The 17571-nt window shown below is 42.6% G+C and overlaps 1 protein-coding gene across 14 annotated transcripts in view; it reads right to left on the reverse strand.

Moving 5' to 3' along the window:
• FOXP1 (forkhead box P1) overlaps nt 1-17571 on the reverse strand; it is a 624795-nt gene that overhangs the window by 135811 nt on the left and 471413 nt on the right. For all 14 annotated transcript variants that reach the window (XM_037019201.2, XM_073230906.1, XM_073230907.1 and 11 more), the window contains one exon: nt 8451-8543. In XM_037019201.2, coding sequence (XP_036875096.1) covers nt 8451-8543 — 93 coding nt within the window. The remainder of the gene's footprint in view (nt 1-8450; nt 8544-17571) is intronic.

Raw genomic sequence — 17571 nt, forward strand, 5'->3', positions numbered from 1 at the left:
TCCCAAGCGTCATTTCCCTTTAGAAAGTGCATATTTCAATTACAAGCACTCTTTTTTCAAACATGCCTATAAACATATGTCCAAATTAGGAGACAGTGTGGTCTGGTGGTTAGTAAGACACATTAGGCATCCGCCACTCTCATTCCATCCCTTTCCCTGCCCCTGTTTGCTAGGAGGTAGTAGCTCAGAAAGAGTTGGCTGGAGGGCATGGTTAACAGCATAGATTTTTGAGCCAGACTGGGCTTGAATCCCAGCTCAGCCACTTATCAGCTGCTGGGCCCTGGACAAGCTGACTATCTATGCCCCCACATTCCTCATCTGTAGAATGGGAATAATAATAGAATTTGTCCCCATATGGTGGTTGTACAGTAGTTGGCTCCTAGAAAGTACAATTTAAGTATTTACTACTCAACACTGTTACTGTTATAATTCTGGGACATGGTTTTCTTTCTTAAAACCTGGCTCAAACAATCCTGACCCACGGGTGAGTTGTGTAGTTTTCCTAATGGTATTAGGGGAAGGGTTTCTCATGTTGCTCACATTACGTGGATAGAGTGATGCTCAAGGTATAAGATCTGAATGAATGAATGAATGAATCAGATCCATACGTTCTGCAATGCCCAACAGTTACAGAAGAGAAATATTATCTTGTGGAAATTGGTTTTCCTCCTATTTCTCTAATGGTTTGCTTTCATATCCTTGCAGCTAATGTTGATAAATACCTCCAAGCCCATTGAAATAATAAGCATAGGGAAAGAGAGATATTGCCTTGTGATTTCAAAAGCATTATTTCTCTAAGGACCAAACTCTTCAAGCCCATCCCATATGCTTGACCTCTGTCTCACTGTGTTGCATGCTCAGCTGGCTTTCCCGACCGGGCAGGGCGCCAGGGAAGTGCGACTACCCCCATTGTCACTTCTGGCCCAGGGTGCTTGCACCAAATGCTGTTATTCTAGGCTTCAGGAAATTTTCTAACCACTGGACAGGGTCCAATGCTGTGTGCTAATGAGTTTCAGATTGGAGGACTTCACTGTGCATGTGTCAGAAAAGTGCCACGGTTTATGGCAAGGTGGGGGGGCGGGGCAGGGAAGAAAAGACACACAAGAAAGGAAGAAAAAAACAGTAGTTAGAAAATGCTGGCTACTCAAATTGACAGGGAACGTGACCTCTGCACTTCATCAGAAATTCCTGCAGACTTACAAAATAAAGGAGTTTGCTTTTATCGCGCACTGTTGAGAGTCATTCGGAAAAATGGAAAACACTACCTCACTTGACCTTGCTGTGCCCCCTTTCAACCACAGACGAATATTGTGTACAAAAATTCTAAATTAACTTAAGATGTTCCAAAAAAAGGGCAAAAAAAAAAAAGCTTTAATTTTCTGCATTAGACTTGATGAATTACTTTTTTAGTTCTTGCAATTTTGCTTAGAAGGTTCACCCAGGAAAAGGATTCATAATTCCAGGAAGACTATTTTGTCACTTGGGGGATAATAATGTAGTGGCCTCTGTTGGGTGGGCACACCACGGCCTATAGTCCTCGGAAAATAATGAGCAAGCCTCACTTACCCAGGTTTGAAAGTCACCCAGGACTGAATCATGATTATTTGCTTACATTGACAGAACACTGAAACCCATTTTAAACAACTTAAGGAAACTCAAGCCATCTTTGCTTGGTGATTCACTTCCCTGAGAAGCCTTTTCTCCCTTCAAGGCGACCCACAGAGTCGGTATCAAGCCTTCTCACCATGCTATCACACACTATCAAAGCAGAATCCCTTCGTAGGAGAGTCTAACTCACAGGACTTTTTTTTGAGTAATGAGATTACATTTCAATAATCTTTTTTTTTTTTTTGCCACACTTAGTTACTGGTGACTTTAAAAATCTAATCCTTTCACATCCTCGAACTGTCATCAACATTTGTTCAAACGATGTCAATAAAATTGATTGCTTGCAGTTCTGAATTCTGCCCTGCACATGGAAACGATGTAATTTGTTTTAAAGTATTTTCGATGGGGGTGGAAGGAGAAACAGAACCCCAGCGAGCCTATCCACAACACTGGGGCGGGGTGCTGAGCAAACCAGAAGCCAAGTGAATGGTCTGGGTATTATGGTCTGCTGGAAACTCTGACAAAAATTCCTGATGTATCAACCCTGAGCCTTACTGTTGTACTGACTGATACGTCTTCCTGTCAGATATGAATGATGTTTCTGGAACATTAATATGTTCATTAAATTCTAACTCCCTGTACTTAAAATACTCTGTATTTTAGGATGGCATCTTAAATATTCTGTGTTTTCCGAGGCGTCTTGACAGCTTGGCTGTAATCAGATATGTGAGACCCTCAGACTACCCTGTTGTTGAGAAGCCTCATACCTACAACCAATCTGTGGCTCTTCCAAGCTTAATCTAGGTATTCAGGCACTGATTGTGGAACCACGTCGATTTGACATCTTCAACTCAGCTGTACATCACAGAAACCACTCTGGGTGGTGGCAGACTCCCATGATGCCCAGCGGCCGTACATCCCTCAAACTCCCTAATCTGTAATACTACAAACTATGGCTCAGTAGGTTTTTTCCCCCCTCCCCCTGCACTCCCCCCTCTAGCCCCCCAAGCACAAGTGGATGACCAGGAAGGGTCCAACAGTGTTATTCCTAATTACCTTTTTTTTCACTCTTGATCCTGTGGCTCTCATAATTAGTTACCTGGGGCTGCAATCCAATTTGAAGTGATGACAAGAAAGTGATCCATGAAAAAGTAATAAGTTAAATCCAATTTCAGCCTTCCTCTAATTAAATGCACATGGAACTAATGACTCCAACCCTAGCATTTCAGTGATAATGGTAATTAGCGAGGTGGGAGTTGCTCTCTTTTTCAACACTGGAGGTGTAAACCACAAGGTAAAATGGTAGGAGCACTCTTAATTACATGTGTCATTTTGTCAGCGATTTACACATTTTTGACCAGTCAACTATGTTTTTTCTCCCTTATCCCTCCCCACCTCGTAGCCCCAACAGTGATTATAACACATTAGTCCATGTTCCGACACATGGACGCTCCCAGGAGCACTCCTCCTTGAGACTAAGAACTTTTCTTTGCTGTTGCTCACTGCTGTGAGAAACACACACACACACACACACACACACAGTGACAATTAGAATAATTATGCAAATCTCAGTCCTCGTAACAGAAACCCACATATTTGCAGTGGAATTGGTTTTCACTGGCTTGGTTTTATTTTGCTTATGATATGGAAAATATATGATTTGCTTATTTATGGAAAACACAGTCCTCAGTAGATGCTAAGTAAATACCCATCAAAAGAGAGGAGATAATTAGCTTCCCAAGGGTGTACTGGTTGGCTGAGGCCCCCCAAGAATCCTGACTTCCCATCCTGGAGCAGTAACTGTCCTCGGCAGCAAGTCACTTAACCTCTGTTTTTACTTCTCCTCATCCACGGAGGGGTTTAATGACAGGTCCTATACCACAGAGTGGCTACAGGGTAATCCACATCAGACAATTACTAAACACCATCTTTGCACGTCTATGATGACAAAGAAATGCTTGCATTTTAAATATTAGTGCTGCACTGTGTGTTTTAATGTTTAGAGATCCATAAGTAAGGTGACGATATAATTAAATGTCCTACCTGGGATACTTCTAAAAGTGAGATTTTTTTTTCATAAAGGCTTAGTCAACAGGCATAGGTTGAGATGTCCTGGGCAGATTGGGACATAGGGTCAGCCTGTATATAACTGAAGCTCAAATAGCAAAAATTACTAGACTCATTGGAGTATGACTCATATCAGGATTCCAGAGTTATGGATGAAACATACTATTTTAGAAAAAAAGAAAAAAAAAATCCTTAAACCAAGAGTATTTAACCTGGGCAGCAAGGTAGACTTCTTGAGGGTCCTATAACTGGACCCAAAATCTGTGTGCATGTGTGTTTTTCGGAGGAAGGAGTCCCTCTTTCTACATATTTTTCATGGTGGGTGTAATCTGACTTAATAGTCATTTTTAAAGCATTATTTCTATTTTAGTGTTTCTTAGCAAGACTTACTTTTTAGGGTTTGGGGATTCTCCAAAGTTGTGCAGTAACAATGAAATCTTAAAAGATCCCCCAGTTCCAACACTTCACATCAATGTAATGCCAACGAATGCCAATTCTAACTTCAGACATTTAAGAAAATAGTAATTTGCCCCCCTCACCTAAATTATCCACTTTACTAATTCAGTGCATAGGGATATTTTTTAAGGATCAGTATTTCAAAGCCATTCCCTTCCACGATCTATAACATAAAATTGTAGTTTCCTTTAAAGGCTTCCTCTCTCCAATTTATTCTTTAGTGAATAATGTGGAAATCATATGAGGTACTAAGATTATATGTGGCATTAATGCAAAGCAAAAATGCTGCCTAAAGCATGTTTTATATAATGGCAAATAAAAATGCTAAAAAAAACCCCACAACAACCACCACCTGCTGAATCTTGCATTTTAATCTCCTCTCCTTAAAGCAGGAGTCCTCAGTTATAACCCCAACCATGCAACTGGACCACATGGCTGACCCCACAATAGCCTTTATTCCAGTAAAATGATTTGTGTGAGGGGCTAGCACATAATAGAACCTTTGGAAGGAGGCGGACAGGCTGAGAAAATATTATCAGATGCTTGGATTCAAGTTCAAATTCTTTATAGATGGCCTGAAACTGTGGTCAGCTTTCTACTGCGAGCAACACACAAGGTTTACTTTTTTTCCTAACTTTAATGCTGCCAGAATACACATGTACTTATACTTTCTTAGGAGAAAATGTGTCATTTGATTTCCTTCCAGTTTATGTACTTGTGCCAACAACTAAAATGCTTAAAGAATCACTACCCAGAAATGGTGGTCAAAATTCCAAAATTCGATCAATAAAATTGCTCATCTACGCACAAATTAATCTTCAGCCAGTAAAGTTACACATTTTCAAGGTTCTGAGCACACCTGCGCTGTTAAGCATTTATTTCACTTCTTTAAGCAAACTTCAGAAGTACATTAATATTTATAAAAGCAAGCCTACTATTTTTACTCACATATAATCTTTTTTTTGCAGCAAAACCTTGTTGACTCTTGGACAAGTCATAAGCATCCTGAAGGCAGGGTCTACAGTCTCGACATTTTCGTGTCTAGGAGCATCAGCGCAATGCCCTGAGTGTTGTGGCTGTTTCAGAAATGTTCACCAAGTTCCATTTAATTAATTCAGAGCATTCTGATTCTGAATTGACAATGGGGCCAATTTTCAATTTTCATGCGTATCATTCATAAAAAAAAAAATTTGCAAAGCAAATTAAGGGATTAAATAAAGGGCTTTTTAGGTTACTAAGGAGAATGTTTTTCAAGAACTTGAGAAGCATTATCTACACCCAATTAATGCCTTCATTACTACGATGTTACCCAAGAATGTGGCCAGCTCAGGTCCAGTTCTGCATGTGTATCTGCAGAGAGCATCACTTTTCTCTTATTTACTTGTCTCCCTGAAATTAGTCCAAATTGGTGATGTTTGACTACATTTTGTGATCTCTATCGAGTAACCACTCATAGCCTCCCCTAAACTTTCCATTTTCTTTTGTTTGTGTCATCAGCCTGTGAAACTGGAGAGCATTGCCAAACCTGAAGCAGAGAAGTGTGATATATGCTTAAAATATAAGTCACAGTATATTTGGGGATTTGAGGTCTTTCTTTTTTTTCTTCTTCTTCTTCTTCAAGCAATCAGCCGATCAAATCCTTCTTCCCTGTCAGGCCTCCCTCTATGCGGAAGATCTGAAATTTGTGAAAATAGGTCTCTCCGTGTAGTTATGAAGCGTAAGAAGATCAGAAATGGCCACAGTTAGGATTTGCTATAGGATTTCCCTTTCATTTCTCAGCCACTCTGGCTGAGATGCCCCAGACAGGATGTGGCATGGCAAGATACATTTAAATGTGAAGGTTATTTCTCCCGTGAATCACTGAGACTAGATGTAGACATATTTTTATAACGAGAGACTATACCATTGAACAGGGTTAGTAATTCCTCCTCTCTGTTTGAGGCAGGCCAGCCAGCCTAATAAAGCTTAGGGAATTTGCACGACCCTACCAGGCAGCTGAGGAGACACAGTCTAGGCTGCACACATGCTCATGTGTGCACACATGACAACCAACCTTTTTTTCCCCCCTCAATCAACTCCCTAAGGTTGGTCTAAATTCTATGCGGGTCACTTCTCCTGCTGAGGGGGTAGGAAGGGACTCAAAACATTTCCTTTAGCAAAACCAGCGTGAAGATGGCCCCCTCCTCCTGCACTTCTTGTATGGACTGAAGTGCTCAGCACAATGTTTGGTTGGTTGTGACACTATCCCTGCCAAGAAAAATCAAGCGCACTCACTGTATCATGCTCCCCTGGTGGCTAAGCAGCTTATGACGGGCAGGAAGAGAAGGAGCCTTCAGAAAGAAATTCCCTGAAACTTTACTTCACATATTTAGCCCAAAAGCAACTTCGTTCATCTTGGGAAACAAGTTACCTAAAAATGCCATATGTGTTTTAAAAAGTAGGAGGGAAAATGCATCTAGTACTAAAAAATTTACAATGCTGTTCAATACTGAAGAGCAGTGCATTAGACACCATGTGTACTTTTTATAGAATTATCTCTCACCAGCCAACTATGTGTTAAAATTCCTCACCCAATAACATATTGTCATTTTCCCAATGCAATTGAGGTCTGACAAATTCCAGAGGACTTGCACTGTTTTTAAGGCTGTGAGATCTCCAAGAGGGAGGCAGAAAGAACGGACAGTCATTTGAATCACTGAGTGACAGGCTGGGCTAGCTCCCTGTATACATTAATAAATTAGAATTTTAATTGTGTCTCTGTCTGCAGGAGATGCCCCAGTACTTTAATATATACCAACAATTGGCTATGTTCTGGAATCTGCAATGCGGCCCCTGCCGCTGACCTCTGAAACACAATTCCCAGACTGACTACGGAAACTGTTCAGTTTGATCCTTTCAACTTATTTGAATCCTGACAAATAAGCTCACAGCTGAAAGGTCAACACAGTCATATTTCATCCTCCAGAGCTGTTCTTAAGACATCTGTACAACAAAGCATTTCTTACAGCACCTGCCAGAGGCCCTCAATGGCACTGTACCTCATTAAGACTGTCCCCAGAATTCACGTACATTAAAAGGCGTATGGATTGGAGATGGCTTACCAAGCAACGTGTTTGGGGCAGGGTTAGCAAACAACGCACGCTGCCATTCAAACTCTTCCAATAAAGTGTTAACTGAGGGCTGAACTTTCCCCTAGACAGTGACAGTTCCCCAAGTAGATGAGAACTAGAACTCGTTGCCCAAGGTCAATTTGATCTTTGCAGGGTAATTTGGGAGCTGGTATTGGTTCACTCTGATCTGAGACAAGTCAACACAAGTTAGCATCTGGGTTGACCTCATGACCACATTAAATTGGCACCAACTTATACCTGCCAACTACTGCTATGCATTTGGTCTCCATTTGTTCAGGATGAGAAGCTCAGCTTTGCTTCCCACTTGGGGGATGCCTACTTCTAGCTATGAAAGTAGCTGAGCCACCTCATACTTGCAAGGGCCCTGTCTTGGAGGTGGGCATGGATAAACTGAGTCCAGTTTCTTGGAAATTTCTATGACCATTTTCTACTCTTGAGTCAAAAATCCAGATTAGGTTTTCATGAACTCACTCCTTTTCACTTGGTTAACCCCTGCCCTCAATGTGTCTGAAATAATCAGTTGCCAAAACAGTCTTTTTTGGTATCTTTACATAAAGATTGCTTGCCATGTTTTATTCGTGATTTAGAAATATAACAAAAACATCCACTGAAGAATGCAGCGTGTGTCACATTCATTATTAGGCATATTAAAAGGACCATACCGTCCTCAGTTCTGAGGACAGTTCTTGACACTACTGACATTTTGGGCTGAATAATTCTGCACTGTGGGGGCTCCCCTGGTGTGGCGGGATGTTTAGCAGCATCCGTGGACTCTACCTACCAGATACCAGCAGCATCCATGCACCCTACTTATGACAACCAAGAATGTCTCCAGATGTTGCCCACTGACCCTTGTGGGGTAAAATCACCAGTGGTTGAAAACCACTGCACTAAAGGGAGGTGCATGTGTGTGTACCCCAAGGTAAGCTACACTGCCAAAAAAGCAACTCATGCCTATGACTACTCATCCCCCTATTATGTTGACTAAGAAAGCTTATTCCCAACAACAAAATATGGGGTTGAACAGATCTTTTCCCCAACACATTATATTCTGCTGGTAAACTAAAAATGCACCCTCTGCAGAAGATATTCTTACATGACTTGCAATTCTCAGCACAACCTGCTTCTGAATGGCTTATCAGCTATCCCGAAGTGTCTAACATCAATGCTTTTTGGAAGAATGGTTACCTGAAGGGCTGGTGGTTTGTCATTCCTCTTGGGCGATTTTAATCCGCTGACTTGCTGCTGCTGAAGGAGGAGATGTCTTGCCACTTGAAGAGCCTAAAAGAAAAACGGGAGAGAGACGGGGGCGTGAGTGCACGGGCTCACAGGTTCTTACGGAGAGGGTCCCAGGACCTGCACCTGGAATGGGAGCCCGACGTTCCCATCTCCGGGCAAATCAAACAGGAAGCAAAACTTCCCACCAGCCTCCATTGGGACACTTGCCAGAATTTGTTTACTTTTTCTTAGATATAGCCAATTTTTCATCCTTAGTTCCTCGGACGAGGCAATCCATCGAGCCACACTTTATTCCTACCGCAAATCTGATGTGACACTTGGAGTATGAAGGATCGGGACTTTAAAGAAGGACGGCAGAGAGGCTAGGAAGGCCCTAGGCAGAGAGAATCTTAGGAGATGATAAAGAGCTCCCTCCTCCCTCCTCCAGTTCTTCTTGAGGGCTCCTGGGAACTCAAGTTGAAAGTAACATTTTGATCTCATATGGGTCCAAATAAAGAGGAAAAGCTAAGTGATGAGCCACACTGTGGACAGTTATTCGAGATGATCAAACAGCTAAGATATGCCCAGGATGACCTCCATGGACTATGTAAGGAAAAAGCTTAGAAAATTTGACCTCTGTGTTAACATAAAGGTATATTCTGTACCTGGAAACCTGGAAACAAAATCGGTATGTCTAATACAAGTGACTCTTTCAAGAATATATAACATGGGATGGTTCGTATTTAAAGGCAGGAACTGGAGAGGTGGTATGAATCAGAGATAAAGCAAAGGGAAAACTTAAAACAGTCCTTCAAAGAGCAGAAGATAGGACTGATCAATCTTTTAAAAGTTCAAAGGAAAAAAAAAAGTGTGTCATCAATAAACTCTCACGAGGACACTTCTTGTCAAAGAAATTAACAGGAATAAAAGCTAGCCACACCATTGCAAAGAAGACACCAGTATCAGCAATGGAAAACTGAAGTGTGCAGACGTTGCTAGAAAATCACATGACAAGTTAGGTCAAAGTTAGATCAACACAGCTGAGAAACAAGAATGGACACGTGGAAGAGATGGTCAAGAATGTTCTGAAATGATGTGCTTAGAGTTTAAAGATGGGATGAGATTTCCTGGGGTTACATCAATAGTAATTTCTACATGGTGACTAATTGCTTGTGCCTGAAAGATGATGTGCACATCAATGTGGCCGATGTATCAAAAGGATCTGATACTGTAAGTCTCAGAAGGTGTGTGATGCTTGTGTGTTCCTTAAAGAGGAATAGAGACTTCACTTATGTAAAAAGACACTGCACGTAGTTTCAAGAAAAGTTACAGTGGCACGACGGAGTTGGGGACAGGTAAGATGGCACGGAGGTTCCTGTGCACCGAACTTGGGGGGCAGGAGAAAAACAGCCTGGTCGGGGGATTACGGCTCATGAGCGCACACCTAAAAATGCTGAATCGGCGTATTTCTCCTAAAAGGCCAGTCTCACTAAACTGAGCTTGTGACTGTACTACTGGAACAAAGAACATTTTCAAAGTCACTCTGTAAGGTTGAGTGGTGCCTTTGTTTAAGGGGCATAAAGGGAGGCAACTAAACAGAAGGTGAGATAAGTGGGTGGCAAAGAAAAGATCTTAGGATAGATGGACCCATCCTATGCCGTCTTCCTCCTGAACCCACCCACCGTGGCCCCAGGAGGAGGTCTGCCGACTGAAAGCACCACAGCCAGCCCTTCGGATGTCATATCCTGTCTGTGAAGGGAGAGACATGTTCGAGAAAGCCTGCCTGGAAGAGCCTCCAGAAGAGACGCTGTCGGAGAGGGGAATGTGGAAGCCAGGGCGCCTGGGAGAGTTGCCTGCGACTCCAGCCTGCTGTCTCCGAGCAGGATTCACCATCACTGGACTCCCGGCTTCCTGGTCTCCTTGGAGACGCTCAGTACACGCGTGGGTGTGAAAGTGGGCAGAGTGAAGATTTCATTTATATCATATAAGAAAAATAGTCCCCTTTGCAAGGTGCCTGCAGGAGCAAAAGCCTCTCCTCCTACTATATATGCTCCCTTAGCTATTTCACATGAAGGTTTTACAGCTTTTTAATGAAGGAAAGGGAACTGTTACATATTTTAAGGGCTACTGTCAAGAGCTCCCAGAGTAACAGACTGATCCGCAGAAAAGAGTCTGGCTACTAGTTGGAAGACAGTAGATGACAGTGACGATAGTGCAGAGAAAGACGTGGTGCGGCAGGGGAGAAACATGAGGCACATTTAGTACTAAAACAGAGCAAGCAACGGAAGGGAAGTCCACACAATCACAAACCTTTGTTAAAATGATTTACCACGTTCCACCAAATATTTGGAGACCAGGCACTCAATTTTTAAATAACCAAGTGTCAGACAATCTGTGTGGTCAACTCCTCATTTCAGCAAAAGGGATGATATTAAGCATCTTTTCTTAAAAAAAAAAAAAAAAAAAAGCACACACACACACACACACACAGAACCCATCTGAGATGAGCATGTTCTCAGAGGTGCACCTAAACAACAAAAAAAAGTGTAGGACACAAACCTAACTTTTAAACAAATGATTTTTGAGCTGTCTCTGTATATTTCCAAATGAGCTACTGGGATCTTTGTGATTATTTTTCTGGTTGGAAAGGGAAAAAAAGAAGTCATTCATGTGTATAACATCTTTTTTCAGACCCAACACGGGGTTCGTGAACTTAATCACATCATGGATTCTAGCTCCCCCGCAGTATTTCCCACAAAGCCCCACTAAAGAAGATGATCAAGGATAGAGGCACAGGGAAGATAAAGGTTAGGGACTTGTAGAAACACAAGGGAAATTTTAGTCCAACTCCTGAAGAGAGAATGTGTGATCAAGATACACGAAGTGGAATCCACATTTCGTCCTCAGCATGAATGCAAGCAGATAAAATAATTTCAGATATTTGGGACGGAGAGACTGACACTGGTGCAAAGAATTATTCATCTTGAAATTAACTGTTAGGAATTACTCCACTGTAATTCCCTGGCCTTATCCTGAGTATGGAAACAAAGCAGAGGTGAAGTATTAAACCTCCCCACCCTCACCCCCAAAAGTCAACTTAGGTCCCAGCAAGAGTTTTAAAATCTAATTTGTTAGAACTTACAAAGTGCTATGAAATCAACCATTAAAGGGCACTTGCTTTCCTTATTTCTATGATATATAAATCACCGTGATCCTGATTTTAAGTCCCACAACAAAAGAAGAAAAATAAAACCTCAGTGTATGAAACTGCATATTCGAGCACTACAATGCAAACCTCCAGTATCTACCATCTGCAGAAAGTCAAAGGTACTTAATGCCATGTTCACTGGCAGCCAGTGGAAAAATCTGGAGTGACTGATGAGATCCTTTTGGAAGCCACCAGACCTGTGATCACTTCCACACAGTTACCTGACGACTGTTTTTACCTGTTACGTGCATCACCATGAGATTAAAGCCTGCCATCTCAGACTCCACGGCCTGAACCTCAGAGATTTGTCCCAATACAAGTGAGGAGTGGGGATGGACTTGTCTTATTTTCCTAACAGTATCTCAATCACAGATGGAGAAAGACACCTGAAGATATTCTGGTTGAAGGTGAAATCAGATCCTCTGGATATAGAATAATAAGGTGCATGAACATGTGTTTGTATGTGTATGAAAGGTGGTGGGAGGGAGAAAAAAAGAGAGAAAAAGGATAGAAATAAATGAAATAATTTTTCTTTGTGGAAGCAGGGACCAAAAATGACTCAGCTCCAGGGCCAACTGCTAATGTAAATAACTTAAAAGGTCCCATCCCATCTCTGGAGACCTTTCAGCTTGATGGTGGATCCTAGACTGGGATGAGTCAACACTTGCTGGTATACCAGAAGTGACAATTGCTTGGCACTGTGTAACTAGGTGCTGTATTTGAGGGCTGGGTTCAGGTTACACTAAAGACCCAGTTCAAGGATCTCACAGAGTGGAGGCGACTGAGAAAGCCAGGCACTCGGAGCCCAGTTGCACACACTCACATTTATTTCCCATCGACAAGTTAGAACAACGGCTCTGGGGGCTAAAAGAAGAAAGGGGCAGAAAGCAGGGATGGCCCCACCTGTGATCAGCGAGCCTCCCTCTCTGCCTTGACTGCCTTCTACATCCCCATCTGCCCAAGGGCTGGAGTCACCTTATGATCAGTATGCCATGGGCCCAGCTGGCCTAGTACCCTGCGCAGGGAGATGGCTGCTTGGCTGCTAGGTGGCAGGCTACGCTTTTATGCAACCTAGGGATGGAGGAGTTCTTGACACACCTTCCATTCTATTGGTTTCAGATCACTTCATTTCCATCAACGCTTTCACATTCCTAGTAAGTAAGTGCCATTTGTTATTTACAAGTCACATTTTACATAAGCATGTTTATAACTTTTGAGCTATTTAAATCTCAAGTTCACAGCAGGTGCTTCTACTTTAGAAGGCTAAGTATCCCTATGTTTATCAAGGTAGCTGATGTTCAAAAAACATGTTTACTGTATTTTAAGAAACATCAGTAAGTTTACATAAAATATGGTTTGAGTAAGCACGCATACATACACACAGCAAGTGGTAGAAGGAAAGAACATTCATACAATTTCTGCACATCACACTTGGTGATGAGGCCTGAGATAAGTTCTGATATGGTGTGTTGGTGGCGGGTGGGGGAGGGGTGCTTCAAAAAATATGACTAACTGCAATACTTTAGGTCATGGGTTGTTAGCAAAGTATGACCATGGACCAAAGCCAGCCCATCACCTGTTTATTTTTGTTCAGCTCAAGAGATGAGCTTTTACTTATTTGAAGGGTTGGAAAATAATAAAAGAAGAATATTTTCTGATGAGGGAAAAATATACAGAATTTAGATTTCAGTGTTCACAAATAAAGTTTTATTGGAACACAGCCATGCTCATTTGCTGACACACTGTCGAGGGCCATGTTGGTACCACAAAGCAGAGTTAAGTACTTGTGACAGAGACCTTGTGGACCTAAAAACCTAAAATATTTCCGGTGTGGGCCTTTAAAGGAAAAGTCTGCCAACCTATGTCTCAGGTTGCTGGCTTTTTTCTCAGATTTCCCTGAAGATTCCACTGGCCACAGCTGGATGTAAACAGAGCTCACAATCAGTTGGCCAAAATAATTTCAAAATTTTACCGAAGTTGTAAGGACATTACTTATTAGCTCTTCTTAAAGCTCAAACTCGTGTTTTTGATTTTCTGAAAAGGAACAGGACATGAAAACAAAATACATACATGTATACTCCTCTATCTGAAACTGTAAAACTAGTTGCAAACTTTGAATAGGTAGTTCTTCCCACAGGTTATTTACAACAGCTCAGAGTGTATTGCCTGGATGGGGTGTGAGGTCCCGAACACCCTCAGAATAAAGACAGCACGTGCTGTTGGCTGGTTGAGAAGACTTGGTTGTTTCCTGCCTGCCCTGAGAAGCTGTCCCATTTCCAGCTTCAAAGGCTGCTCTGAGTCAGCCACCCTTCCTCTTCTAATTTCTTTCCTAGACTCTCCCCACCCCTCAAGATTAAACCTGTTTCTCAGATAATTTCACAGGCTAATCAACAGTCCCTGTGCATATGGAAGTGGGAGGAAGAGCTAGCAATAAAAAGCAGCATGGGAAGCTTAGTAGGAACAAAGCCAGGTTCTCGCCTTTATTTCTCCACCTCTACACACACCTCGAGTCCCTCTGAGGGTGCTTTCCTTGACTAAACTAATGTGTTACTTTGGTGCAACCCAGCAACTAACTAACAGCTTAACGCAAGTGCTCATCACTTAACACAATCTGACAATCGTTCAGTAGCAAGACCTGGGACCAGGCATGCTGGAAAACTCCATCACCACCTTGCTTTAGACACAGAAATCACCGCAGTGCAGGATGGAAAGGTTTGTGGGTCACTTAAAAAAAGAGATATGCCAGTGGCTGAAAGGACTAGTACATGTGTACAGAATCAACATTCTGAGGCAGTGAGTTCAACAAGAATGCAAAATATACACATACACATGTGCATGCATGTGTGTGTGAGATATGTACAAATGGAGCACTTGGTTATCACCGGAAAATGGAAAAGTAAGTGAATGTCATACAGGGATTCTACTGATTGTGAAAATATGAGATGCTCAAGGAAAGAGTCCAATGCTAGTGGATTATGTAAATACTAGAGACACAAAGAAAGCACCGTAGCAGCCCAGCAGGTCATATTACTAGTGTCCTAAGTGAAAAACAAACAAACAAAAACACTTTCCCATTAAAATTTTAATATATGAGGGGTGACAACCATGAAAAAAGCATCACAGAGTCACTAACAGTCTCTCTGCACCAGACCCTGTGTGGTCTACACTATGATACTGCACGTAAGGGTTTAGATTCTGAGCTTGATTCACTTGACCTGATTCCCAAAAGCAGGTGGGATATCAGATCTGAAGCAAAGCCTCAGATCAGTTGGGATGGTGCATCTGAATCAGTGACCTGGAGAGAAAGGTTCTATGCAACATAAGCCATCCTCAGAGTCCTAAGAGCTGGAGAAAGGATCGCATGCTTGGGGGGCATTCCACAACAGTTAACATTTAGAGTGGGCATGGATTTCTTGAAATGTTCCACAGTCCTTGCAAAGGAGTGTGTGAGACAATATCTAGAGAGAGATGGTGAGAAGCTGCAGCAGAGACAAGCCCCCTCCTCCTACAGCACTCCAACACCATGGGCTCACGTTAACGTCAAAAGGGAGAGAAAATGAACAAGTGAAAGACCCCTTCTGGTCACTGTCCTAAATGCAGATGGGGGATGGCCGTGGACAGTGTCATCCCCGCGGGTGGAGGTGGTGAAAGATGCGGCCACGACACAGCATCCCTCCACCAGCGGGACCCAGTGTAACTCCTTCACCCTCCCACACCAGCGTGAACCTCCACCTTGTAGACCTGCCTCCAACGCCACAGTCCCCAAATCCTTACTGACGGGATTTTTATGTGCTTTAAACTGCACAGAGGGTGCTTATCACTGCTCTGAAACTTAACAGGTATATTCCTCACTGCAGCTTTAAAGTATAACAAATAATGCAAAGACATGAGCACAGGGAAGTGGGGAGCTGTGTGTGTGTTTTAATATCAGTGATTGATCAGAGTGTAGTTTCTTAGAAGAAAGATGACAAATTTTTTTTTTTTTGGTGCTTTTTTAAAAAAGAAGAACTGAGATGAAGGAGAACAGAACTGTGCTGAACCACGATTTGCCAGCATTAGAGCTGTGGGGCTCAATCGCCATCCGATACACATACTCGAGGTGATATTGACATAGAAACATCCGAAGGCGCTAGACAGGAAGAGGCATATTCTGTTTACAAGTTCCACCCCAAAGGAAATCTGGGAAGCAGAAAGGGGTCAGCAAGCCCTACATTCACGTGCAATCATAAATAACCTTTTTGATTGACGTATCCATGGAGAGGATACTTCCTGCCAAAGAAGGTAAAGGTTAGGAATTTTCATGAGACAAAGAGAAATGGTTATCTATAATCCTCTTGCAAAATCAGCTGAAGTAAGTTTAAGTTTAATGGCTACAGTCAGGAAGTCTGTTTGAAGTCTCTTCTAAGAGGGAAGAAAAAAAAAAATACCCCACCATCAGAGTCCTATCCCATATACCTATTAACACAGGGCCTGGTTACCACCTTGCAGGCTGCTCCTTTTTGGAGCCAGTGCCAGACACTGAATCACCAGCACCGAGTCTCTGGCACCTGAGTGGTTTCTGGAGGCATTCCATTCGGGTGCTGCCCAAGCCTGAGCCTGTCCCACTCAGGAGAGACGGCAGGACCACAGCCGGGCCGCGAGGGCTGCAGGCAACCATGAAGTAAAACGCAAGTCCAGTTTATTAGAAAATGTCTAAAATGTTAGGTCACCTGCCGCCTCAAACCTGCTTCCTTTATTAAGGAAAGACCAGATGGCACCCCAAATAAATAATCGGCCCAGTCCTTCCCCATATTCCCAAAGTAGAAAATCTGGGGGTCACATGCAAATATAAATGAACCAAAGAGAATTATTAACTCACAGTATTAACCCGCTGTTTTCTGCAATTGTCTTTTACGAGGGTGTAGCCCAGCAACTCTCATGATGAATAATCCAGATGCCTATCTTTTCACACCTTGGAATGAGACTTGCTAATTTGGAAGCCTACAGAAAAATCTGGCTAGGATCATGCTTACAATAATGGGTAATTTTCTGTGGTTTTTAGTAGTAAAACACAGAACTGAGCGTCCGCTCAAACAGGGCGCTGCATTCCTTTTCTCCTTGTGGTGTTCAGTCACACGTACCCAGGGTGCCCTGAGAGGCGTTTAAAGCCCATGAGGGCCCAGCTTCACAAAATACCTCCCTTCCTTCCCTTGCCTCAAGTGTTGGCAAAGAAGCAAGAGTGGAAACCAACTCAGAGGCAAAATTCCGGTTGAGATAAAAGACGAAAGAAAGAAATTGAAATAGGATGAGGGGAATGACCTGAATAACAATAATCATATAAAATTTGAACTACTCACTCTTGGCCAAAACGTTACCCAAGGTAAGAAAGGAAAAACAAACAAACAAAAATCCTCATCTTGCCCCCAAATCTACAGTTCTCAAAGCAGATTCTGCAAATAACATAGATTATGCCCGTATAACAATTTAAGATGTAAGGAACACCCAGAAACATGGGGCAAAGGAAGGTAATAATTTCCTGCGTTTAGGATACTGAAATAAAAACAACGTACAGAATTGTTTGCTCTGTGCCAGGTAGTTGCCTTACACTTACTATTTTATTTCTTATGCCCAAGATCTCGAAGGGAAGCAGGGCAAGGTTGTAGGATGACCGATTTAAAGTGGAAAAACCATGAGATTGCGGAGTTCAGTAACTTGCCAAAGGTCACTAGTCTACTGAGTGGCCAGGACAGAAAAGCAAACACACACACACACTGTCTCGGGAGAACTTGGTGCTCACATTCTCTCAAGGTCACTCACTAGACCCAACATGGCCGCAGGTGACTAGCAAATGGACACGCAGTCCCACAGAGCCAAAACCGCATGAGTGAGCCTGGGTCCCAGAGC

The sequence above is a fragment of the Manis javanica genome, chromosome 3 (assembly GCF_040802235.1).
Source record: "Manis javanica isolate MJ-LG chromosome 3, MJ_LKY, whole genome shotgun sequence".
NCBI classification, from domain to species: domain Eukaryota; kingdom Metazoa; phylum Chordata; class Mammalia; order Pholidota; family Manidae; genus Manis; species Manis javanica.